The 22,511-nt window shown below is 46.4% G+C and overlaps 1 protein-coding gene across 1 annotated transcript; it reads right to left on the reverse strand.

Annotated features, from left to right (window-relative positions):
• Positions 1-228: 228 nt before the first annotated feature.
• On the reverse strand, positions 229-15,757 carry desma (desmin a). Its single transcript, XM_060040004.1, has 10 exons — positions 15,034-15,757; positions 12,938-12,998; positions 12,547-12,642; positions 11,242-11,403; positions 10,689-10,814; positions 10,287-10,397; positions 9,887-9,996; positions 9,700-9,752; positions 8,902-8,999; positions 229-322 (listed from the first exon to the last, which is right to left on the reverse strand). The coding sequence occupies exons 1-10, from the start codon at positions 15,618-15,620 to the stop codon at positions 281-283; spliced, it is 1,446 nt and encodes a 481-aa protein (XP_059895987.1). The 5' UTR covers positions 15,621-15,757; the 3' UTR covers positions 229-280.
• Between the last annotated feature and the right edge of the window lie 6,754 nt (positions 15,758-22,511).

A 22,511-nucleotide genomic window follows, 5' to 3' on the forward strand; every position in this document is an offset into this window, starting at 1 on the left:
GTTTCTACTTGAGGCCCCTAGTTATAGATAATAATAATAACCAAGCCCTGGAATTATCTCTGCCATCCTGGAGCCAGCTGAGAGGCAGAGGAGGCAACGGCAGCTGTGTCCTTAGCTTTCTTTGTTAAAATCTACTTGCACTTGCAAAAATTACCCTACAGGAGGAAAATGAAATATCCCTTTTCCCTTCTTTGAAACAATTATACAACAATTATAAATTTGATTCAGTTGTTATCTTCTTCAGTATACTTTATTTGATAGAATGTTGTGGTTCCTTGGTTTACATGATGTCCTGCTGGTGCTGTGTGGACTCGCTGACCACCTGAGGGGAGAGGAGAGGACGTCAGAGCAGAGACACAGTCATACCTGCACCACAGTACTGATGTACTACTGCAGTAACACAGTGCCACAGTACTACAGTACTACTTCAGTGCCACAGTACTACTGCAGTAGTGTGGTTCTGCAGTAGTATTGCAGTACTGCAGTAGCACAGTACTACAACCTCCCAACCTATTTATGTGGCTGTACAAAAAGTTCTTTCAAACTTAAAATAAAATGTTGGGCCATCAGCCGACCCCCACAGGGATCCGGACCTCCAGCTTGGGATTAGTGTTTAAGGGACTGAACAGTGGGTTATCCGGATCGATAGCTGTGCGACTCGGAGTGGGCTCTGTCTGCACACGCCCAGAACACCTGACACCTGCTCAATGGCTTTAATGTTTCAGGAACGCCGCATGGAGGGCTCATTCTTATGGCATGAGGTTTCCACATCAGCATATTCAGCCTCTGTCTGATCAACGGCCATACTATTCTTGACCTCTGCATATAGGGCTGGAGATCGGACTTATTAATATTTCATAGACTCCTGTGCGTGGTCGCTGAGCCACGTTCTCTCGCCTTCCCCGAGCCGCAGCTAGCGGCGCTGCTTTGACAAGCAATTTAAAAAGATTCTTATCTGGTAGTGAGCATCAGCCTATGGGCTATGGAAAGCCAAGAAGGCCACAATCCGGCCCTAGAATGGCGCGGTAAAAGTGCAAAACCGCACAGAATCCGTACGGAAACCGTACGGATTCCGTACGGTTTGGCAAGAATTCCGTACGGAATGCGTACGGTTTCCGTACGGTTTCCGTACGGATTCCGTACGGTTTTGAATGACTAATAGCCGCGGCTATTAGTCATTCACTCCGGCTATTAGTCATTCACTCCGGCTATTAGTTATTCACTCCGGCTATCAGGTATGCAGAACGAGCCCCTCCCTCTTCTTTGCTTGACCACTAAGTTTGAAGGCAATCAGAGCTGCAGTGCCTCGATGTTTCGCTGTAACATTAAGCTGTGTTGTCTTTACTAGTTTCACTACAATGTAATGACCACCATTAGCTAGTGGAAAATACATTTGTGTCTAGTACAGTGATATATTTGTATATGTTAGGCTATATATTGAGATGGCAGTGTGCGAAATACCCGACAATATTCGGGGATGTCCTCATCCCCAGATTGTTCTCGATATGCAGTAGCCAGCTAGGCCATAACATTACTTAACATGAACATGAACTGAATAAATGCCAGGTATATAGCATATCGGAGACGGGCACACAATCAGTGCATTTGCAAATGAGAGCCTGCAGTAGGCTATGACCGATCTTGTGACATGTGGTCGGAGAGAGTCGTGTGTGTGTGTGTGTGTGTGTGTGTGTGTGTAGAGCAAGTTGTTAAAGGTAGTGTTTCTATTTGACGTTACAATATTTCATGGATGCAAGCAAGCCAAGACAATCAATCTATATCTATAGCCTACATGACAACACACACACACACACACGCACACACTTTAAACACACTGGTAAAGCAATAGGAGCCTGCATTTGCTAAAGTTGTTGCGATGCGCGTTATTTTATAACAGGGAGGGGCAAAGTTGTGCATTACAATGCAAACACGACAATAATTGGCACCGTTCTTGCGCGCTCAGAAGAACATGAACTGAATAAATGCCAGGTATATAGCAGATCGGAGACGGGCACACAATCAGTGCATTTGCAAATGAGAGCCTGCAGTATGACCGATCTTGTGACATTATTTAACCATCCATCTACAGCTAATACGATCAGACAGATACATCATTGATCACATATAGCCTAAGCCCATTACAAGCCCAACATCACCACGGCAGGTGCGCTCTCTCTCGCACATTCACGCAATCACTCCAACTTCTCCAACTCCAAGGCAAGACTGTTTCACTAAGACCACAAACAACCACAACTAAACAGCCTACATATCCACAACAATGCACAACAATCAGTTCATTGCGTCTATCTTCTGTTTGGCGCACATGGCTAATTTGCATACTTGCACATGACTGTCGGCTCCGCTTGTCAAAAAAATAGAACGTATTTGTGAATAAATGCTTTTCATTCTGAATACTGGACTTGGTGAGCTTAAATAGGCTACATTTAAGTGACCTTTAGTGAGATGGCCTAAAACGGAATACAAATTAATTATTCTAGGACATAGGCTTTCAGGATCAATGTAATGCACAACTTTGCCCCTCCCTGTTATAAAATAACGCGCATCGCAACAACTTTAGCCAATGCAGGCTCCTATTGCTTTACCAGTGTGTTTAAAAAAGTGTGTGTGTGTGTGTGTGTGTGTGTGTGTGTGTGTGTGTGTGTGTGTGTGTGTGTGTGTTGTCATGTAGGCTATAGTTATAGATTGATTGTCTTGGCTTGCTTGCATCCATGAAATATTGTAACGTCAAGTAGAAACACTTCCTTCAACAACTTGCTCTACACACACACACGCACACACACACACACACACACACACACACACACACACACACACACACACGACTCTCTCCGACCACATGTCACAAGATCGGTCATAGCCTACTGCAGGCTCTCATTTGCAAATGCACTGATTGTGTGCCCGTCTCCGATATGCTATATACCTGGGGCCGTATTCACAAAGCATTTTATCTTACCGCTAGGAGTGCTCCTAACTCGCGCTAAAACATTTTACGTAGGAGTTTTTTCTTAAAAGTTATTCACAAAGCCGCTGAGACCTACTCTTACTAAGGATAAATCACAAAGAGTGAACTAAGAGTGACGCGCCGTTGCTATGGATTACGTCAATTCTCATGCACGAGTTTAGAAGCAGTCAGTTCGGTGATTGGTTGTTCAGACGAGCCCACTGAATCACCGAAAAACAAGGAAATAGCCTAGGCTAGAAATGAATTCCTATTAAGTAGTTATAGTGCAGTTAGCAGAATACACGCATGATGACAATTTTGTGCAGACCACGATAATGACGTTGTAGCCTGCACGTTCAAGAGAGAGAAAGCAAACAATAAAAATATGTACAATTTAAAAGAAAATAAATGTTATGAACTACACAAGTGTTGACTGATTTGTGCCAAGGTGTTTACCTAAAATGTGTTTTCAAAGTGATCCCTAAATGCCGGTCCACTCGGTTCCACACGGCCAAATTCATTGTCATGTTGATCGCCATCATCATCATCATCATCATCACCATCGTCTGGCTGTGGAATGTTCCTCCGCTTGCAGAGGTTGTGTAGAATGGCACATACAGTAATGACTGTGCTTATTTCGCCGTGGAGGACATGAACCGACGTTTCATCTGCCCAATTCCTCTCTCCACAACATTTCGTGTATGTTTGTGTGCTCTAGCATATATGGAAGAAATCAGTAAACAATAATAAATATGGATTCAACAAATAAAAGGCGTCAAAGAGCCAATACGATGTGTTTTACACGTAGGACTAAGCGTAATATGCGTAATCCCTTACATGTTATACTTTAACTGTGCTCCCGGTTGTGGATTGAGGTAGGGTGTCTAGAGCCACGTCTTGCATGGATAGTCACTGTCTCCCAGCAAGTGACACCCAACTGGTACATCTCAAAAAGCTGCCTCAGACCGCTCTCCATTAAAATGCGCGAATCATGGGTAGCTGAAGATCCAGGCCACTTTGCAACAACATCCAGTTGGCTATGTTAAAATTTGCATCAAAAACAACCTGCGTGTTGATGGAATGCACTTTCGTCCTATTGACGAACACGTCCTCGTCTTTTGATGGCGCAATTATTTTTATGTGCGTCCTGTCAATAGCACCGACCACACCGGGCATACCTGCAATTGCCATGAAGTTGGCTTTGATCCTGTGTAATTGTTGAATGTCCGAAGGAAAGTTTATGGCACGGCTGACTGATGGTTGCGATATTTTTAAATCGTCGGCATTGCAAAGTTGCATTTCCCCTGTTGCTAAATAACGTAGTGTGGACAAACATTTTATTTCGGGACTAATCGGATTATTCCTGTTAGTCGGGGATGTTATTGCATTGCGATTAACTCCACAACAAGTTTAATACCCTAACATTTCGTCTCGCAGGCATTTACGATTCTTTGTGAATAGGTCTTACTGAGTTAGGAGTCCTCTTGAGGACTTTTAAGCTCTCCTAGACTTAGGTGCTACTTTTAGGCCTAAAATACTTTGTGAATTGCTCTTAGTGAAAAAAGTTAGGAGTCATAAATTTAAGAGTGACACACCCATTATTTTTAGGAGTTACTCCTAAATTCGCCAGTTAGGACCTACTTTTAGCCCTAAAATCCTTTGTGAATACGGCCCCTGGCATTTATTCAGTTCATGTTCATGTTATGTAATGTTATGGCCTAGCTGGCTACTGCATATCGAGAACAATCTGGGGATGAGGACATCCCCGAATATTGTCGGGTATTTCGCACACTGCCATCTCAATATATAGCCTAACATATACAAATATATCACTGTACTAGACACAAATGTATTTTCCACTAGCTAATGGTGGTCATTACATTGTAGTGAAACTAGTAAAGACAACACAGCTTTATGTTACAGCGAAACATCGAGGCACTGCAGCTCTGATTGGTTAGACCAGGGGTTCTCAAACTATATGCGGCCGGGGACCCCCCCATAGGGCAGAAATTATTTCAAGGACCCCCTCATAACCGCAACACAAATGTAATCATATAGGCTCATGTCTATTTTTTCTGTTAGATGCTTTTGAACTCTTTTATGCTTCAATCATTCAGGGCTAATACCACAATAGTGTTAAATAAGCATTTTATTGTATTTTGGCATAACTTTACAACATGTAAATAGATTTTACTTTTTTATAAATGTGTGTATAAAGATTTCGCCCACACACACACACACACACACACACACACACACACACACACACACACACACACACACACAATACCCAACCCAAACAAAACCAGCAAAAACATGACACGGCAACATTGCCCAATGTTGTCACAATGGACATGGGACAACGTTAGAGGACATGTTTATTTCCAAATGTCTGCAAGGATTGGTTTACAAGAGAGATAGTAAAGTGGTGCAAAACAGTTAAATTATTCACCCACGTAAACACGTTACCTACTGTTACCAATGGTCCATCGTAAGAAATCGCCTGCACGGCATGCCATGCATATATGGATGAAGCTTTGAAGGGGACGCAAAACACAGCTTTGGCAGCGCTGTTGAACGCTGATTGGCTGTCATCACACGTTTGCTGCCGAAAAGTTGAAATATTTCAACTCGAGCAGCATTTGACGTGCCGCAAAATACGTGAACGCGCCTGCAGCGCGGGCACGGGTGTGCTGCGCTGCAAATCAAATCTTGCCGTGCCGCAAATCAAATTTTGCTGCCGGTTTTCTCGGCAGCAAGTGGTCCGGCAGCAAACCCGCAACGCCTCTCTACATTCACTTTGAATGGGATCGTGCTGCGCGGCATCTTTTTGCATCTTTTGGTCAGCGGCGTTTTCTCCCGGAGGCCAAGGGAAGCCAGGCTTCCCTGTTATTTTAGGCTGTAGTTGTCATCCCATAAAAACATTAGGTTCGTTAATTATTTTCTGCTGTGTTGCTGTAATATCTTCCCCATTTTCTCCTCTCATTGACCATTTCACAATGCGCGATACTGCGCCCCCGTTATAAACTGAAGCCGCGGCGAAACACGACACTGAACACTGCGAGGAAGCCAGCCCGAGCTGGCATCCCTTGGTGAAAAAAAAGAAAGAATTGACCAATCAGGTGAGGCTACTGTCATGACACTGCTCTCCTCTGATTGGTCGGGAGGGTGTCAGGAGGTTGTCAAGGGAAGCCACTCGGCCCCTTGGCTTCACACCAATCAAATCAAAGCATCATTATCAACGTCACCGAAAAAAACTAACAAAACAAATAGTGCGAATTAGCATGTTTGAATTGTTCTCATTTTTGAGTAGCCTACTTAGCAAGTGCAGTTATGGAGGTGGAGATTTAGATTATTTACTTAAAAATAATTTTTCCAAACTACCACAACAGCAGCGAATCAAAATAAAATCCGATGGCAGGCCAACACCGAAGCTGAAACTGTGCGGGGAGAGAAAGCAAGGCTTCTTTCGGACGTTCAATGAAGGAAACTATACACGAACGGAGTGGCTAGCTGGCAGCAGCAAACTTCAGCGACTATTTTGCTGGCCGTGTCTTCTTTTTGACAAGGATTCGTGTTCCCTTAAACAATTCCTGGGTCACTACAGGATTCTTGGACCTTGCCAACTTGTCCCAGGCAATCGAGAGGCACGGTAAATCAAAAAGCCACATAGACTGCGCTGTGAAACTGGCACTGTTTGGACGTGTCAGGATTGATGACATTAGCGGCTTGTGCATTTCGGTCGGGGAGGGGTTGCATTTATAATAAAATGTGTAATTTAATGATGTTTAGGAGGACTGTGTGTGTGTTTGGGGGTGTGTGAGTGTGTGAGAGCGAGAGAGAGAGAGAGAGAGAGAGCGTGTCGTGTCGGTCAGATTACAGGCGTGTGTAAGTCCTGGTAAATGACCAGGCGCTCAAATAGCTCTTGTAGTTGCATTAAATACATCAAAGCTGCAACGCACTATTTTCTCTAAAGGTTTGGCCTCACTTGGCTTCCTCAAAAAAAATCCCCACGCCACGCCACTGCTTTTGGTGTGAACGCAGGGCAGACTAGAGTTTAGATTTTCTGCCCGCACCCGAGCCCGAACCGAACCGACCCGACCCGCGGGCCGGGTCGGTTCAATATTTCCCGCCACTATCCTCGGGTCGGATCGGACCGGGCGTGATCAAGCTTTTTTTAATTTTAATTTTTTTTTTTTAATCACTATTAGCTTAATTGGTACGGGCAAAATTGTCTATTAATCAGACGAAATATTCTATATAGGTAGATAATATTCTTAATGTATACAAAGTTGCAGAAGTCAGACTACGAAATTGCAAAAGGCAACGTGTCATGCGCAGTTTTCCTCCACTGGCAAGCGTAACACCGGCTCGTACATGTACGGTTCGTTGGATACAACAAATTCCTCATAATCGTCTTCAAAAGCAGATGCATCGCTAACTCCTCCAAACGTGGGCATATCTTGTTAATTGAATACGCTTATAGAATTCCTTCGTTCACTGTACTCTGCGTTTGTAGCAATGACAGCGGAAGGTAACATCAGTCCGCCGCTGCCGTAGCCTACGTACAGGAATATAAACACTGCTGCTGAGACCCCGCAATTCCCTCAAAATGCAATGCAATGCAAGGTTGGTTTTATTTCTAACATTATTCTATAAACAGACATTTAGATTTATGGTCTGTCGTTATAATTGATTTACCTCGGGGGTACTGTGGAGTGGGTATGACTGTTTTTAATAGCAGGCTAGCATTACCCGTTGACTTGCGCTAGCCTAGCACGAGCAAACTCTGCAACTAGAAGGACTATGAAATGTGTTGAAAACTGTCTCCAGTGATATAGAATACCAATGCTCACTTGGGAATCAGGCCCTATGTCCAAAATTCCGAACTACCCCTTTAAGAAATGGTCGGGTTTAAATCGGTCGCGGGCTCATCATGACAGTTAATGTACCGGGCTGGGCCGGGCCGGGCTCGAATGAGCACGGGCTTGGATAGGGTCGGGTTTGATTTTTCGGCCCGATCTAAGCTCTAGGGCAGACTCGAGCATGCGTTGACAGGTTGACGCAATGTTAACAGAGTTACTATTGGCCGAAAATTAAAGCAGGGGGAGGGCTCAACACAATGCGCCTGTTTAATTGGCTTTTATTTAGTTATTTAGGTGCGAGATGTGAAGGTAAAGCCTGAGGGAGTTTGACGTAATGTAAAAGCCTGAGTGTTCATTGGTTTAACGTTACGCCGACGGGAGTAATGACGACCGGCCCAACATTTTTTCCATAAATACCGGTATGTTTATGTTGTAACAACAAGCTCTTCACGGACCCCCTGGCAACGCGCCGCGGACCCCCGGGGGTCCGGGGACCCCACTTTGAGAACCGAGGGGTTAGACAGCCTTCAAACTTAGTGGTCAAGCAAAGAAGAGGGAGGGGCTCGTTCTGCATACCTAATAGCCGGAGTGAATAACTAATAGCCGGAGTGAATGACTAGTAGCCGGAGTGAATGACTAATAGCCGCGGCTATTAGTCATTCAAAACCGTACGGAATTCGTACGGAAACCGTACGGATTCCGTACGGAATTCTTGCCAAACCGTACGGAATCCGTACGGATTCCGTGCGGTTTTGCACTTTTACCGCGCCATTCTAGGGCCGGATTGTGGCCTTCTTGGCTTTCCATAATGGGCTGCAGTGATTCACATTACAGGCACCATGAGCAGGGCTCTGGGAGCAGACTCACACACTGCACACTAGCACCCGCGCTCAGAGCATGCTTCATCTAAAGAATAGGGTCAACGTTTACGTTGACACATACACACGGCTGAACACACGTTCAGCCGTGTGTATGTGTATTTGTTTGTGTGTCTGTGTGTGTATGAATAGGGCTTGTGTGTGTGCGCGCGCATGCGCGCGCGCGTTTGTGTGTGTGTGTTTGTGTGTGTGTTACCTCTCCATCACGGGTCTCGATGGTCTTGATGAGGACGGTCTTCTTGGAGTGGACCTCGGAGGATCGCTGGTGGGCCGCCTGCGACTCAGGACTGGTCTCTGTTGAGGGGTGGACTGGTTTACTAGCTGCTAACGTACCATCTGCTGTACAACACACCTAGCTGTCTGTTTAGCAGCACACCCAGAGATGTAATGCTGCCATATACCATCCGCTGAGCTACAGAGCCTTTCACAGCAGCCTCGTCGGAGGACAAACACTGGTGTCGCTCACAACACTAATTATGTTGTAGATAATAACTGCTCCTTTTATGGACCAATGAATGTAAGTCTCCTACCCGCGCCTGATAAATAAAAAGAGCAGACCCATAATTATTTTTATGAGTGAGAACTGTCTTTGTGCTTCGATGACACCTCTATGAAAAGGGTATATCAAGCTAAATTAGTTTAGTTCTCGCAGCTCACGTATTACCGGATATTTTCTACAATCTACAATGGAGATGGGAAGCAATTCCCAGGTAACAGTGGATTATCCGGAGTTATAGGATATTCAGATTATGTTTTATGGTTCACCGCCACTGTGTTTTATGTTGGTTATATAGCTCCCCTGGCTGGAAATAATATGCTACTGCAGCTGAGCGTGTCACACAACGTTATATAATGCATAGGTCATTGAGCAAGTGCTTATGTATAGATAGAAATATGGTTAGCTATTATGTTACCCTCCTAAGCAGTATTGTATGATATGAGTCATTTTAATGAATGAGAAAAACTGTATGAGTGAAGAGGCGGTGTGTCTTACCTCTGAATCCAACAGAGGAATAGGCAGACTGCACTGGCATGTTGGTGGTGATTCTACAGGATGAAGGAACACAGACCTTTGTACATGTGTATGTACTGTATCCATTATACGGGGTCAGCATGCTAGCTTGGGGCATGAACCCGAGCGTATGTTCTGCGTTAGTGGAGCAGCATAAGGCTCACTGTACCTGCTCTCCTCTCCCTCCAGCAGCTTGCGGTATGTAGCGATCTCAATGTCCAGCATCATCTTGACGTTGAGCAGGTCCTGGTACTCCCTCAGATGACGGGCCATCTCATCCTGGTCACAAGATAACCCAGATGTAGCGATGAGTTAACACCAAGGGCCTTGAAGCTAAGTTGCTGTAGTCTAGTGTCTACTGTGTAGTTATTTCTTTGTTTGGTGAACTTTCTTAACTTTCTTAATTTTTCTTGCAGAACTTTAATGTAATTTGTCATTTCATTCAGTAGTGTATGATTTGTTTTCAGACATTCTCAGCACCACTTGAAAAGGTGTCCACTGAAAGGAATAAGTGTAAAACGAATGACCGAGGCCATCACTGGACTGGGTGAGGGGAGAGAGGAGCAGACCTTCATCTTGGCGATGTCCTCCTCCAGACGGGTGATGTTGTCCTGGAAGCCTGAGGCCTCGCGGCCCATGCGGTCCTCCATGTCCCTCATCTGGCGCATCAGGGACTCGTTCTGGGGGTAGAGAGAGCATAGGCGACCATCACAATACAGAGAGAGAGAGGATGTGGGGTACGACAAGGGTACGACAAGGCCCTTGCAAATAAATGAAATGTTCAGAAAGAAAATAAACTACACAACTAAGGAAGGAAAGGAAGAAGACAAGAAAGTAAAGGAGTTAGAAGGAAACTAAGATATTAGGAATGAAAGAGAAACAGAGAGGGACTAAATGGGAGAAAGAATGAGATCAAAACGTGTACAAGAGAGGAGGAGAGAAGGAAAGGAGGACGCAGACGGGGTACTGACTGTTCCCTTGAGGGAGTCGATCTCGCAGGTGTAGGACTGGATCTGGTGTCTGTACTCCATGCTCTCCTGCTTGGCCTGGCGCAGGGAGTCGTTGTTCTTGTTCACCGCCTGGTTCAGGTCGGTCACCTGATGAAGGACATTTCATTCGATTACTTTACATTACAATTAGGTTACACTACATAAGGTTACATTACTATTAAGTTCAATTACATTACATTTGGAAGGTTGATAAGAGAGAGAGAGAGAGAGAGAGAGAGAGAGAGAGAGAGAGAGAGAGAGAGAGAGAGAGAGAGAGAGAGAGAGAGAGAGAGAGAGAGAGAGAGAGAGAGAGAGAGGGAGGGAGGGAGGGAGGGAGGGAGGGAGGGAGGGAGGGACGGACGGACGTGAATGTCTGTCTGTCTGTCTGTTCCCATGTTAGCAGAGCACACTGAGCCACTGGGGAGAGAGAACCAGATCCGCCTGGCCTTTCTCCTCTACACGTTTCCTTCTGAACTCTTCATATCTACATCTATAGTCTAGAGATCACAAATGACGGACGGACGGACAGGCCCACCTTGGACTTGTACCAGTCCTCAGCCTCGGAGATGTTCTTGGCAGCGATGCCCTCGTACTGCACGCGGATGTCCCTGAGGGCGGAGGTGAGGTCAGGCTTGGACATGTCCATCTGGACCTGGACCTGGGTCTCCTGCATCTGGTTCTGCAGCTCGCGGATCTCCTGCAGAGCAAACACACCGAGGTTACAAGAGGAAGGAAGAGGCTGGAGTTCTTTGCTAATTAATCACCAATTAATTGTCAGGGGTTCCGTGTACATGTGTAAATATTCATGTTCAGCTTGTTCAGCTCAGAATATTATGTTATTCTTTAAATGTGTCGAAAGCTTTTATGTATTGTGGTTCATTACAGTTTTTTATATTGCATGGCTGTGTGTAGGGAATGCCTGGACACTATTCTGATGTAGAATTCACGCCATCCATTCTGATGAGTTTTCCATGAGTGAATAAACTGGGATCCCCCTTTTGAAGGGACTAATTTAGAACAGTTTAAAGGTTCTGCAGAGGGGGGGTGGAATGGGGTCCGCTTCGGTACGCTTCAGCTGTCTGCCTCCCTGACCCACTGATATAAATAACTGTACATCTGTTCACACACACACACACACACACACACACACACACACACACACACACACACACACACACACACAGACGTCCCTATCTCTCTATCATGGCGACATTTCTCAGAATCGGAAATATCTGTATTAGCCTTCAGATCAGACGCCCCACCCTGCATACCATAATGGTTTGGCTGTGAATGTAATGTCAGATCCTTGTACAGGAGGAACAGCCTTCCAGCCAGAAAGATGAAGCTACACATCTCCATCAAATGTTTACCGAGATAGGTCCATTGGGTGTTTCTTTACAGCAATAGCAAGAGAAGGAAATGGAACTGAAATGAAACCCAGACAGCAGTGGGTTGAACGACCCGCTCACAGCCCCACTGTTCTCTGATAATACTCCTTTAGGTTATATATAATAATAGTTATTGGATGGTCCATTTTTAATTGTTACATTGTGATAGCTATTTGATGAATGTCTGGCTGCCAGGGTGAATGCCAGGGTGGACAGAAAGAGTAGACAGACGGACAGAGAGACACACAGTCAAAGAGAGTGACGGACAGACAGACCGACAGAGAGAGCACAGTATAGACAGACAGACAGACGAACAGCAAGAGCAGTCAGGAGACAGACAGACAGACAGACAGACAGATAGGCAGAGAGACAGGCCGACAGACAGACAGGCAGGCAGGCAGAGAGACAGACAAACAGACAGAGCAGTTCGATAGGCAGACAAACAGACAGACCTCCTCATGGATCTTCTTAAGGAAGCCGATCTCCTCCTGCAGACTCTCAATGCGTCTCTCCAGGTCCAGCCTGGCCAGGGTGGCGTTGTCCACATCCTACACACACACACACACACACACACACACACACACACACACACAAACTACAATTAAATGAATACATTCTAAGTAAGATTAACTAGACAGTTGTCTACAATCTGACTAAATGATACAGTTTACAGAGAGATCTTAAATGGGGAAACTGACATTCACAGTGTTTGTTGAAAAACTGATGAAGAACAATGTATCAGAAAACAGAATGAAGTCAGGAAACAATGTAGGGCCCCAGGGAGCCATGAAGAGGAGCAGGGGAGCCCAGGGCAGCAGAGAGAGAGACAGGAGGAGAACCTACCCCTCTGAAGGCAGACAGGTTGTTCTCAGCCTCCTCCTTCTGGTGCACCTCCTCTTGGAGCCTGGGGAGAGAGAGAGACACACAGAGAGAGGGAGAAAGGGGGAGGGAGAGACAGAGACAAATAGAGAGAGAGAAAGAGGGGGGGGGGAGAGGGAAGGAGAGAGAAAGAGACAGAGACATACAGAGAGAGAGTGAGACAGAGACAGAGAAGACAGAGAGAGACAGAGAGAGAGAGAGAAGGGGAGAAAAATAAAGAAATAAAGAACAATATTTATTCAATCAATAAGTATCGACCTATAGCACCGTATGGGAATAGAGAATGAGATACCAATACAAAACACAAGACGCATAGACTCCACAACTCGTGGAATAGACCAGTGAAACACACAGCATCCATTTGTGATCTCTACACGATAGATGTAGATGTAAAGAGTTCAGAAGGAAACGTGTAGAGGAGAAAGGCCAGGTGCTGCCCTCTGCTCTGTGCGGATCTGGTTCTCTCTCCCCAGTGGCTCAGTGTGCTCTGCTAACATGGGAATGGACCGGGAATAGACCTGACAATGCCGGGGCATTACACATTCTGCCGCTCCCCGCCTGGTGCACGCACACCCTGAACCCCGTGCTGGGCCTCACACACAACCACAGACAGTCTGACAATGACATGACTGTAGCGGCCTCACACACCTGCACTAAGCAGACACACTCAACCACGGACACACACTCACTCACACACACGCACTCACTTGCTCATACAACCACACACACATACATACACAGACACACACACAGAGGAGGGCACACAGGCACACACACACACACATACAAACATACACACACACCCACACACTTGCTCTTTAAAAGTAACAGCAGCTGTCATAGTGTGAGGGAAGGGCAGGCTGACAGCAGAGGAATCTGTCTGACTGATGATTGCTGAGCTTCTGTCTGCTTTCCCATCTCAGTGATACATCTAAAATGTTCAAGAGTTATATCTCTAATTGTGTTACCAATTCAAAAAGCATATACTATTGCACTCTCACACACACACACACACACACACACACACACACACACACAGACTGTGACAGATGGTTATGATATAAACCACATGTTGACTAACATTAGAGCATGGCACTCTGGGACACAGGTCTCCATGTCTGATTAAATAACAACAGTTAGTCTTTGAATCATATAGAATGTCCCTCACATCTGCTCGCTTATTTCCCTCTCTGCTTTCACATTGTTCCTGCTTTCTTTCCTTCTTTCTTTCTATCTTCCCAATCGAGTAAAATGTACATATTTTTCTGTGTTTCTGTCTTCCAACTGATTCATGCCCTACAAACTTCAGTACCTGATACACTGTATCACTTTGAGTCGTTCACTCATTCAGCAACCAGCACCCTTTTAAGTCTCAAGCCCCACCCTACCCGGTCTCCCCCTCCCCCCCAAACCCCCCAGCTATAAGTTCTCTGAGCGGTGTCATCTATTGGAGTGCATGGAGATTTATAAACTCCAGCAAACTAGCATGTGTAACAGACCTTTCTGCACAATGTTCTAGAATCCACTTTATCTTTTATCTTGTGTTGTTTCTCTGACACAGACTCCCTCTGGTCCTCTGCCTGTCAGACGTTGTCTATTCAGAGCTACTTATTGAAATCTCTCTCTGGACCACTCAACTATGGCCTTTCAAAGCTTGGTCAGAACATGGCCCAAATCGAATTTTTGTGTCAGACACTTCTGACACAAATCAAGTATCAATTATCAATGAATTGGAACTGTCCCTATTGAATTCAAACCATTGATCCCCTATTTCATCCAACCATCTTCCATCCCTCCACCCATCCATCAACCATCCCTCCACCCATCTACCATCCCTCCACCCACCCATCCCTCCACCCACCCATCCCTCCACCATCCCATCCCTCCACCCACCCATCCCTCCACCCATCTACCATCCCTCCACCCATCTACCATCCCTCCACCCGTCCATCCCTCAACCCATCTACCATCCCTCCACCCGTCCATCCCTCGATCCATCATCCTGGCCTCCACCCATCCCTCCTCCGGTCCATCCACCGCCCTTGCCCCTGGTCCCATACCTCAGCCTGAGCTTCTGGAGGTCGTCGGCGAGGTTGTCCCTCTCCACCTCCACGCGGGAGCGCTGGCTGGTGACGGCCTCCACCTGCCGACGGAGCTCCCTCATCTCCTCCTCGAACATCTCGGCCACGCGGCCGGTGCCCTCGCGGCCCTTCAGGCGCTCCACCTCCACGCTCAGCGCCGCGTTCTGCTGCTCCAGGAAGCGCACCTTCTCGATGTAACTGGCGAAGCGATCGTTGAGGTGCTGCAGCTCTGCCTTCTCGTTGGTGCGCGTGTTCAGGAAGTCCTGGTTCATGGCGTCCGCCAGGTTGAAGTCGAGCTTCTCCCCGGAGTAGGTGCGCACGGCCGAGGAGGACCCGTAGGCGCCGCCGCCGCCCGCGGCCCGGCCGGAGGACCGGAGGCTGGAGGCGTAGGAGGGCATGTGGCCGGACTTGACTTCGTACACCCGGGAGGAGGACATGTGGGAGCTGCGGCCCGCGCCCCCGGAGGAGGAGTACATGGAGGACATGGGCGTGGAGCCCACGCCGGAGCCGAAGGTGCGACGGTAGGAGGAGGCGGACTGGGCGGAGGAGGAGTAGGACTTGTCCATTGCTGAGAGCTGCTGGGCTGACTGGTGGCTGACTGGTGCGCGGTCTGGGGCGGACTGGGCGGTGTTCTCTTGGCGGTGCGGTTGAGGCAAGTTGAGCAGCTGAGACCTGAGTGTCCCGGAAGGTGGAGGAATGACAGACTAAATGTAGAAAGGCCTCGCACGGGACGCAGCTATTCATAGCTATGGCCACGCCCACCCCCCCTACCCCACCTCTACCTCCCATGTCCAACCGCCCCAAAACTTTAAATAATTCCCGTGCAGTGAAGAAAGAGGAAAGAGAGGATTCATAGGGGGTCATGTGATCTCACTGCTTCGGATGCTTACTTACTTTACATTTACTTTACATTACTTTACACTTTTACTTTACCTTAACTTAACATAAAGTGAATGCCACCCAACGCCTCCCACGACACATGACTCCTATGCCCCTTCCTAATGTACATCAGTAACCTTATACGACCCACCCAGCCCCAGCAACTCTCTTTCTCTCTCTCACATGCACACACACACACACACACACACACACACACACACACACACACACACACACACACACACACACACTCACACACGCACACAAACATACTCTCTCACTCTCTATCTCACACATCGCCTCATTCCCTTCGGTGGCTGGCCTCAGCTGTCCATGTGGTCTTGTGTCAGGGTCTAGAGAGGTCGGAAGTCTGAATCAGTCTGTTTGTGTGTGTCTGTGTTTGTGTATGTGCGTGTCTGTATGTGTTTGTGTATGTGTGTGTGTGCCTGTGTGTGCATGTGTGTGCGTCTGTCTGTCTGTGTGTGTGTGTGTGCGTGCAGGTGCATGTGCGTGTGTGTGTGTGTGCATGCGTGCGTGCCTACATGCGCGTGTGTGTGTGTGTGTGTGTGTGTGTGTTCTAATGGTGAGTGGTTCAGCCCAGTGCTGAGGGGCTGTTGAGGCTGGGCAGGGCAGCTGCCACAAATATGTCTGTTCATGCGTGTGTGTGTGTGTGTGTGTGTGTGTGTGTGTGTGTCTGTGTGTGTGTGTGTGTGTGTGTGTTTCTGCTTTGTGTATTTTAAAGAGAGAGTGTGTCTGTGTGTGTGTGTGTGTGTGTGTGTGTGTGTGTAGGAGAGAGTGTATGCAAAGGGAGTGGTTGAGGCAGTTGAAGGATGAGTGAATGAAAGTGCTTGATTTCAAAGACAGCAGATATAAATGTATGAGTTTGTATGTGAGTGTGTGTGTGTGTGTGTGTGTGTGTGTGTGTGTGTGTGTGTGTGTGTGTGTGTGTGTGTGTGTGTGTTTGTGTGTGGGTGTGTGTGTAACCTGATCACCAACCTGAACGAAAGGCATCGTTTTTTTGTCAATACGACCCGATCGACCCAAATGAGCGTTTGCTGGTACAGCTCTCCTATTGGCTGTTCAGGGAAAGCATTACTCTACATATGCCACGTTTCTGTCTGCCAAACAAAGGGATTACATTCCTTTTCTTCTGAGTGGAAATACAATATTTTAAGATAGTTATCGAAATTGTAGAAGTGAAAGCGAGATTTTTATTAATATAGTGAAGTTTAAATCATTACTCAATGCAATGTTTTCTATCGTTGCTATGGTCATTGTTATAACAGTTGCTATGGTATTTGCTATGGATGATTCTATCGCTGAACCCACGTTCCTTGCGTGTGCAGTTATCTTAGCAGGTAAGTTATGTGTTATTTTATGTGACAGATCTAGGCGCTCCAGGGATGACCTATTTATCCTTCTTATCTGGATTTCCAACAGACTAGGTTGACGTGATTTGTGGGGCAACCTGGAAGTACATTTTGTTAATAAAGTAAAAGGCAGAGAAAAAATATGTATTTAAAATTCGACTTAAATATCAACATGTGGTTCATAGCCCTACAGGAAGTGATGCAATGAGTATGCAACCGAGGGACACCTTTGAGCAAGCTAACCTGGGGTCTCTCTTGTATGAAAGAGGGTGTGGAGTGTGTGTGGATGATGGCTGGTATCACCTGACCGTGTCTGAGTGGACTCTGGGGCTGGGTGAGGCTGCACACCTGTTACACATTGAGTAATCAGTATGCACAGGTTAAACCAGACATCACCATACACTCTTGGGCAGATCTCCTGCATGGCAACATGGACCACCAGCGCCATATATCATTGTCTTCAATCTTCGACAATAAACCTGCTTTCAACATCACCACACTGCGACAATTCTCTGAAGGCGCCTGATAAAAGCCACCGAGCAAGCGACATGGTTACAGAGGGCCTCAAGGACATACATGCAGAGGGGAACCGTCAGGGCCCTCTAAGATACTCCTGATATTCGAATTCAATATCAGGAGTTTATGAATTTATGAATTCATTATTTTACAATCAACATCCAAACAAAAAAAAATCAGAAGAAATAAACCTTTCAAAATGGCCCATTCGATTTGTGTTGGACGGTGACGGAATGGTGATCAGAATGCTTCTGACTCTGCAGTTGATAATAAGAGCAACCATTCTCAATGTGACAACCACTTTGTTTAAAGGTCCCATGACATGAAAATCTCACTTTATGAGGTTTTCTAACATAAATATGAGTTCCCCTAGCCTGCCTATGGTCCCTCAGTGGCTAAAACTTGCGTTTGGTGTAAAACGAGCACTAGCTGTTCTGCTCGCCTTTGAAAAAACGGAGGCTCAAGTGCGCTGATTTGGAATGTCTGTATTTAGGACGTCACCAAGAATCTCAGCTCCTCCCCTTACTCTGCCTGGCCCGCCCAGAGACGTTGGCCCGCCAATGAGACTCGACCTTGCGAGCGCCACATGTGTGTGTGTGAATACACACACTGTAACGCAAGTGTTTCTTGTCGGTTCTTTGACGTGTCTTGTATTTCCACAACGAGACTGTTGTGGGGGTTATCTGAGCCATGGTTGAGAAGGAATTGGGGGAAAGGAACTTTGGCTTTGACTCGCTGAAGTACATGAACTGCGACATGCCGCTGGTTGCGCGAGGCACCATCGCCCGGCAGCGGGCAGCCGGCAGCGTGCGGTTCAGTCGACTTCAGGTTGATGTGAAAGTGGAAGAACCAGAGACGTCGCAGAACCCGACAAAGTCGTTTGTGATTCATAATATCGTCTGGAGGCGCACACAGCTCCGGCGGTGGTCCCTCAGCGGGGCTCAAGCGGGAGACATTCGCCGCCAACAATCCCTTTCTCCTCCATGTCGTGGTTCATGTTCTTGAGGGAGTCAAAGCCAAAGTTCCTTCCCCCCAATTCATTCTCAACCTTGGCTGAGATAACCCCCAATACGAGATCGGTGTAGAAATACCAGAGACGAGAGTCCGACGTGTTATGCGCTATAACACCAAAAGCAGAACGGTTATCCAAATAACAAGGAAGTGTACAACACTTGCGTTACAGTCCTGGAGCTCTATAGGCCTATCTAAATAATATCATATAATACATAGATATCTATCATATAATACATATTATCACGGCCAAAAGCTGTGTGCGCCTCCAGACGATATTATGAATCACAAACGACTTTGTCGGGTTCTGCGACGTCTCTGGTTCTTCCACTTTCACATCAACCTGAAGTCGACTGAACCGCACGCTGCCGGCTGCCCGCTGCCGGGCGTTACAGTGTCTACTTCACATTGATGTGGACGTTGAAGAACCAGGAACGTCGGAGAACCCAACGCGGTCGTTTGAGATTCATAATATCGGCTCACACAGCTTTTGGCCGTGATAATATATATTATATGATATAGATATCTGTGTAGGCTATATGATAATATTTAGATATAGAGCTCCAGGACTCCCGTGTGTTCTAGAATATTTACAGAACAAGGCTAAAGGCTGTGTGCGCCTCGCCATTGCGATACATCCACTGTAAACAGCGCATGGTACCGTGGCTGCAAGCTGCTCAGGGCCACACCCCCACCCTCCTCCTTGACCCGCCTCGCTCCTCATTTGCATTATAGCTAGAGACACCAAAACAGCGCATTTGGGGGAAGCTCAATGTGCGACTGGCTCGGAGTGGCTGTAACTCTGCACCACGGCTGAAATTCGGGAACGTCTTTGAATACTGTGTTAGTTGCCCACTAATACCTATATTAAAGAATACATGAAATAGCATGTCATGGGACCTTTAACATTTGTGACTGGACGCCTATATTACATTTTTACTTCAATCCAACCTTGGTAATAAAGTAATGGCCAGGTTAACTACGTTTATATAGCCTGTATGGAACAACACAGTTCGAACGAACGGGCCGAAGAATCTATAATGCGCTTTAGATAGAGCATCTTTGGGACATTGTATCACCAGCAGCAGACCAGTAGCAGACCATCGGTACTGCATAAGGCCTAAGCCCAGTGTGAGTGCAGTCAGATTCTCTTCTCTAAACACCTTCGGAATTCTCCTTCACATCTTTCCTTCACCACTTGACATTTTCCATTGAGGTCAAGGAAAGGTGGTTGGGACAGAACACAGGATGTTGTTTTGCCTATTCGACCAGAGCTCCTGTGTTTCTTGCTTGCTCCAGAGTGTCCCACATCCCTCGGTCACCTGCTAACTGCATCACTTCCTGCTACTACCTCCATGTTGATTATTGTAGCAGTTGTTCAAAATCCTTTTGTCTGCCTTTCTAAATTGCATATACACTTCAAAAACCTTATAAGCGGTAGTAATATGTCATGCTTGATCAACAAAATGTATATGTACAATTAACCGTTGGAATGGACGTTTAGGCAAAGCAATTGCATTAAACCTGTGATGACGCACAAAAACACGACTGCCTAGTCCGTCGGGAAGCCAACGAGAAATAATATATACGTCAAATCAACAAATCTGCCAATCACAGATTTGTTTGAAAAAAGGCCCATGTGTCACCTGACCTTAGTTAAAACACAAGTAAAGGTTTCAGCCAATATGGTCAGTCAGGAAGGTCACAGCAGAACCCTGTCCTGATGGGAAGGTGGGTTTATTACGATATAAGTTGGTGTGTGTGTGTGTGTGTGTGTGTGTGTGTGTGTGTGTGTGTGTGTGTGTGTGTGTGTGTGTGTGTGTGTGTGTTTGTGTGTGTGTGTGTGTGTGTGTGTGTGTGTGTGCGTGTGTGTGTGGGCTTATGTGTGTGTGTGTGTGTGTTTTTATTCATGCTCCCGTGTGTGTGTGTGTGTGTGTGTGTGTGGGTGTGTGTGTGTTTGTGGGGGGAGGGGGGCTCTTATCACTAAGCATACATAGAGAGTCATGTGGAAGTGGTAAAGGATTGGTTTTGCTGCTTGATTGCATGCATCCCCGTCACACTGCCAGGAAATGAGGATCATCCGCCAACCGGCAGAAGGCTTGCTTCAGTCGCCACAAATAGATCCCCGCCTACACAGAGTGTGAACGTTTAAAACTAAACACTGATTTCAAAATGAAATGAACAATGGACGTGCTACTGAAGAGCTGAATGTTCAATGCTCCAATCACACATTATTATGTAAAAAGACTCCGAAAGTCAACTTGAGCTCAATTGGTAGATTTTCATCTGTCTGTATACGTGTGTCTGAGGCTTCTGTGGCAAGCCAGGAGGGCCTTTATCCATCCAGCGCCTGCGCCTTTCTTCAAGTGTTCTCACTGAGGAGAGTGTGAGTTTTTCAGAAAAGCTCTGCCGTGGTCACTGCTGCCTGTTCCCTGACAACCAATCACAGATTTGAGTTAAAAATACTGCACAGGAAAAAGGCCCATGTGTCACCTGACCTTAGTTACAACACAAGTAAAGGTTTCAGCCAATATGGTCAGTCAGGAAGGTCACAGCAGAACCCTGTCCTGATGGGAAGGTGGGTTTATTACGATATAAGTTGGTGTGTGTGTGTGTGTGTGTGTGTGTGTGTGTGTGTGTGTGTGTGTGTGTGTGTGTGTCTGGTGAGTGTAGGTGCATCATAGGTTGACCACCCTAGTCATATAATACTAATATATGAAAATTAACTCACAGTCACTCTATAAACACTGTAGAAAACAATGTGTATGGCTATCACTGATCTAACATAAACTGTACCCCTCATAACTGACCAAACCCCATGATTGTATCACATAAAGTATATTTAATATTTCCCTCACACGTGTGTCATATTGACCACATACCCTGGTTCTCTGCAGAGAAAGGAATGGACCATTTCCCTAAATGAGTGCATGCATGTATTAATAGATGAAAGTGGTCAGCAGCCTCCTAAGTAAAGGCGATGATGGCTGTGTTTATCACGTTGTTGCTCATAACATCCGGCTTGCTTCCAGCTCATGAGGAGCGTACTTCCAGGGTTACCCCCCCCCTGGACCACCCGGTGACTCGCCGGCGGAGCCCACCCACCACAACACAAGAACTGGAGCTGACTCAAAGTGTCAGCCTTTCAAAGGACGCTGAAATTATGATACTGGTTATAGTTATGATACTAGTTATAATGCTATTCAATGATATGATTGTTGGTTTCTTGGGGGGGACATGCAACCCACTGTAGTTTGAGCTCTCTAGCCACTGACCAAAGTGACTTTTCTTGACTGAATTCCAATTTAAGAATTCATGATATTTTGTGTGTGTGTGTGTGTGTGTGTGTGTGTGTGTGTGTGTGTGTGTGTGTGTGTGTGTGTGTGTGTGTGTGTGTGTGTGTGTGACAGAAAGTGACTGAGTGTGACTGTGTGTGTGCCTTGGTGCATGTGTGCATGTGTCTCAGCTGACACACCTTGTGTCAGCTGCTGTGGGGGTAAGCTCTATTTTCGGTCCCCTCGTTGGACCTCTGCTGCCCACCCCAGACCCCTGCCTCAGAGGATCATGGGAGGCTAATGAAAGAGGCTGAAAGGATCAATAAAAATAGGAACAATGATGACTCTTTGAGTGGAAAAAACTGAACTAACAATTGACACTGATGTCAATCAAACCCCACTATTA

This window comes from Gadus macrocephalus, chromosome 20, assembly GCF_031168955.1.
Source record: "Gadus macrocephalus chromosome 20, ASM3116895v1".
Taxonomy (NCBI): domain Eukaryota; kingdom Metazoa; phylum Chordata; class Actinopteri; order Gadiformes; family Gadidae; genus Gadus; species Gadus macrocephalus.

Bases quoted from the DNA above. Each gene is read 5' to 3' on its own strand.
- desma (XM_060040004.1), bottom strand. From the start codon at position 15,620: ATGGACAAGTCCTACTCCTCCTCCGCCCAGTCCGCCTCCTCCTACCGT. The intron at 12,999-15,033 runs GTATGGGACCAG...CTCTCTCCCCAG, and splicing joins CTCCAGAAGCTCAGGCTGAG to GCTCCAAGAGGAGGTGCACC. The intron at 9,000-9,699 runs GTAAGACACACC...ACCCCTCAACAG, and splicing joins TTCCTCTGTTGGATTCAGAG to AGACCAGTCCTGAGTCGCAG.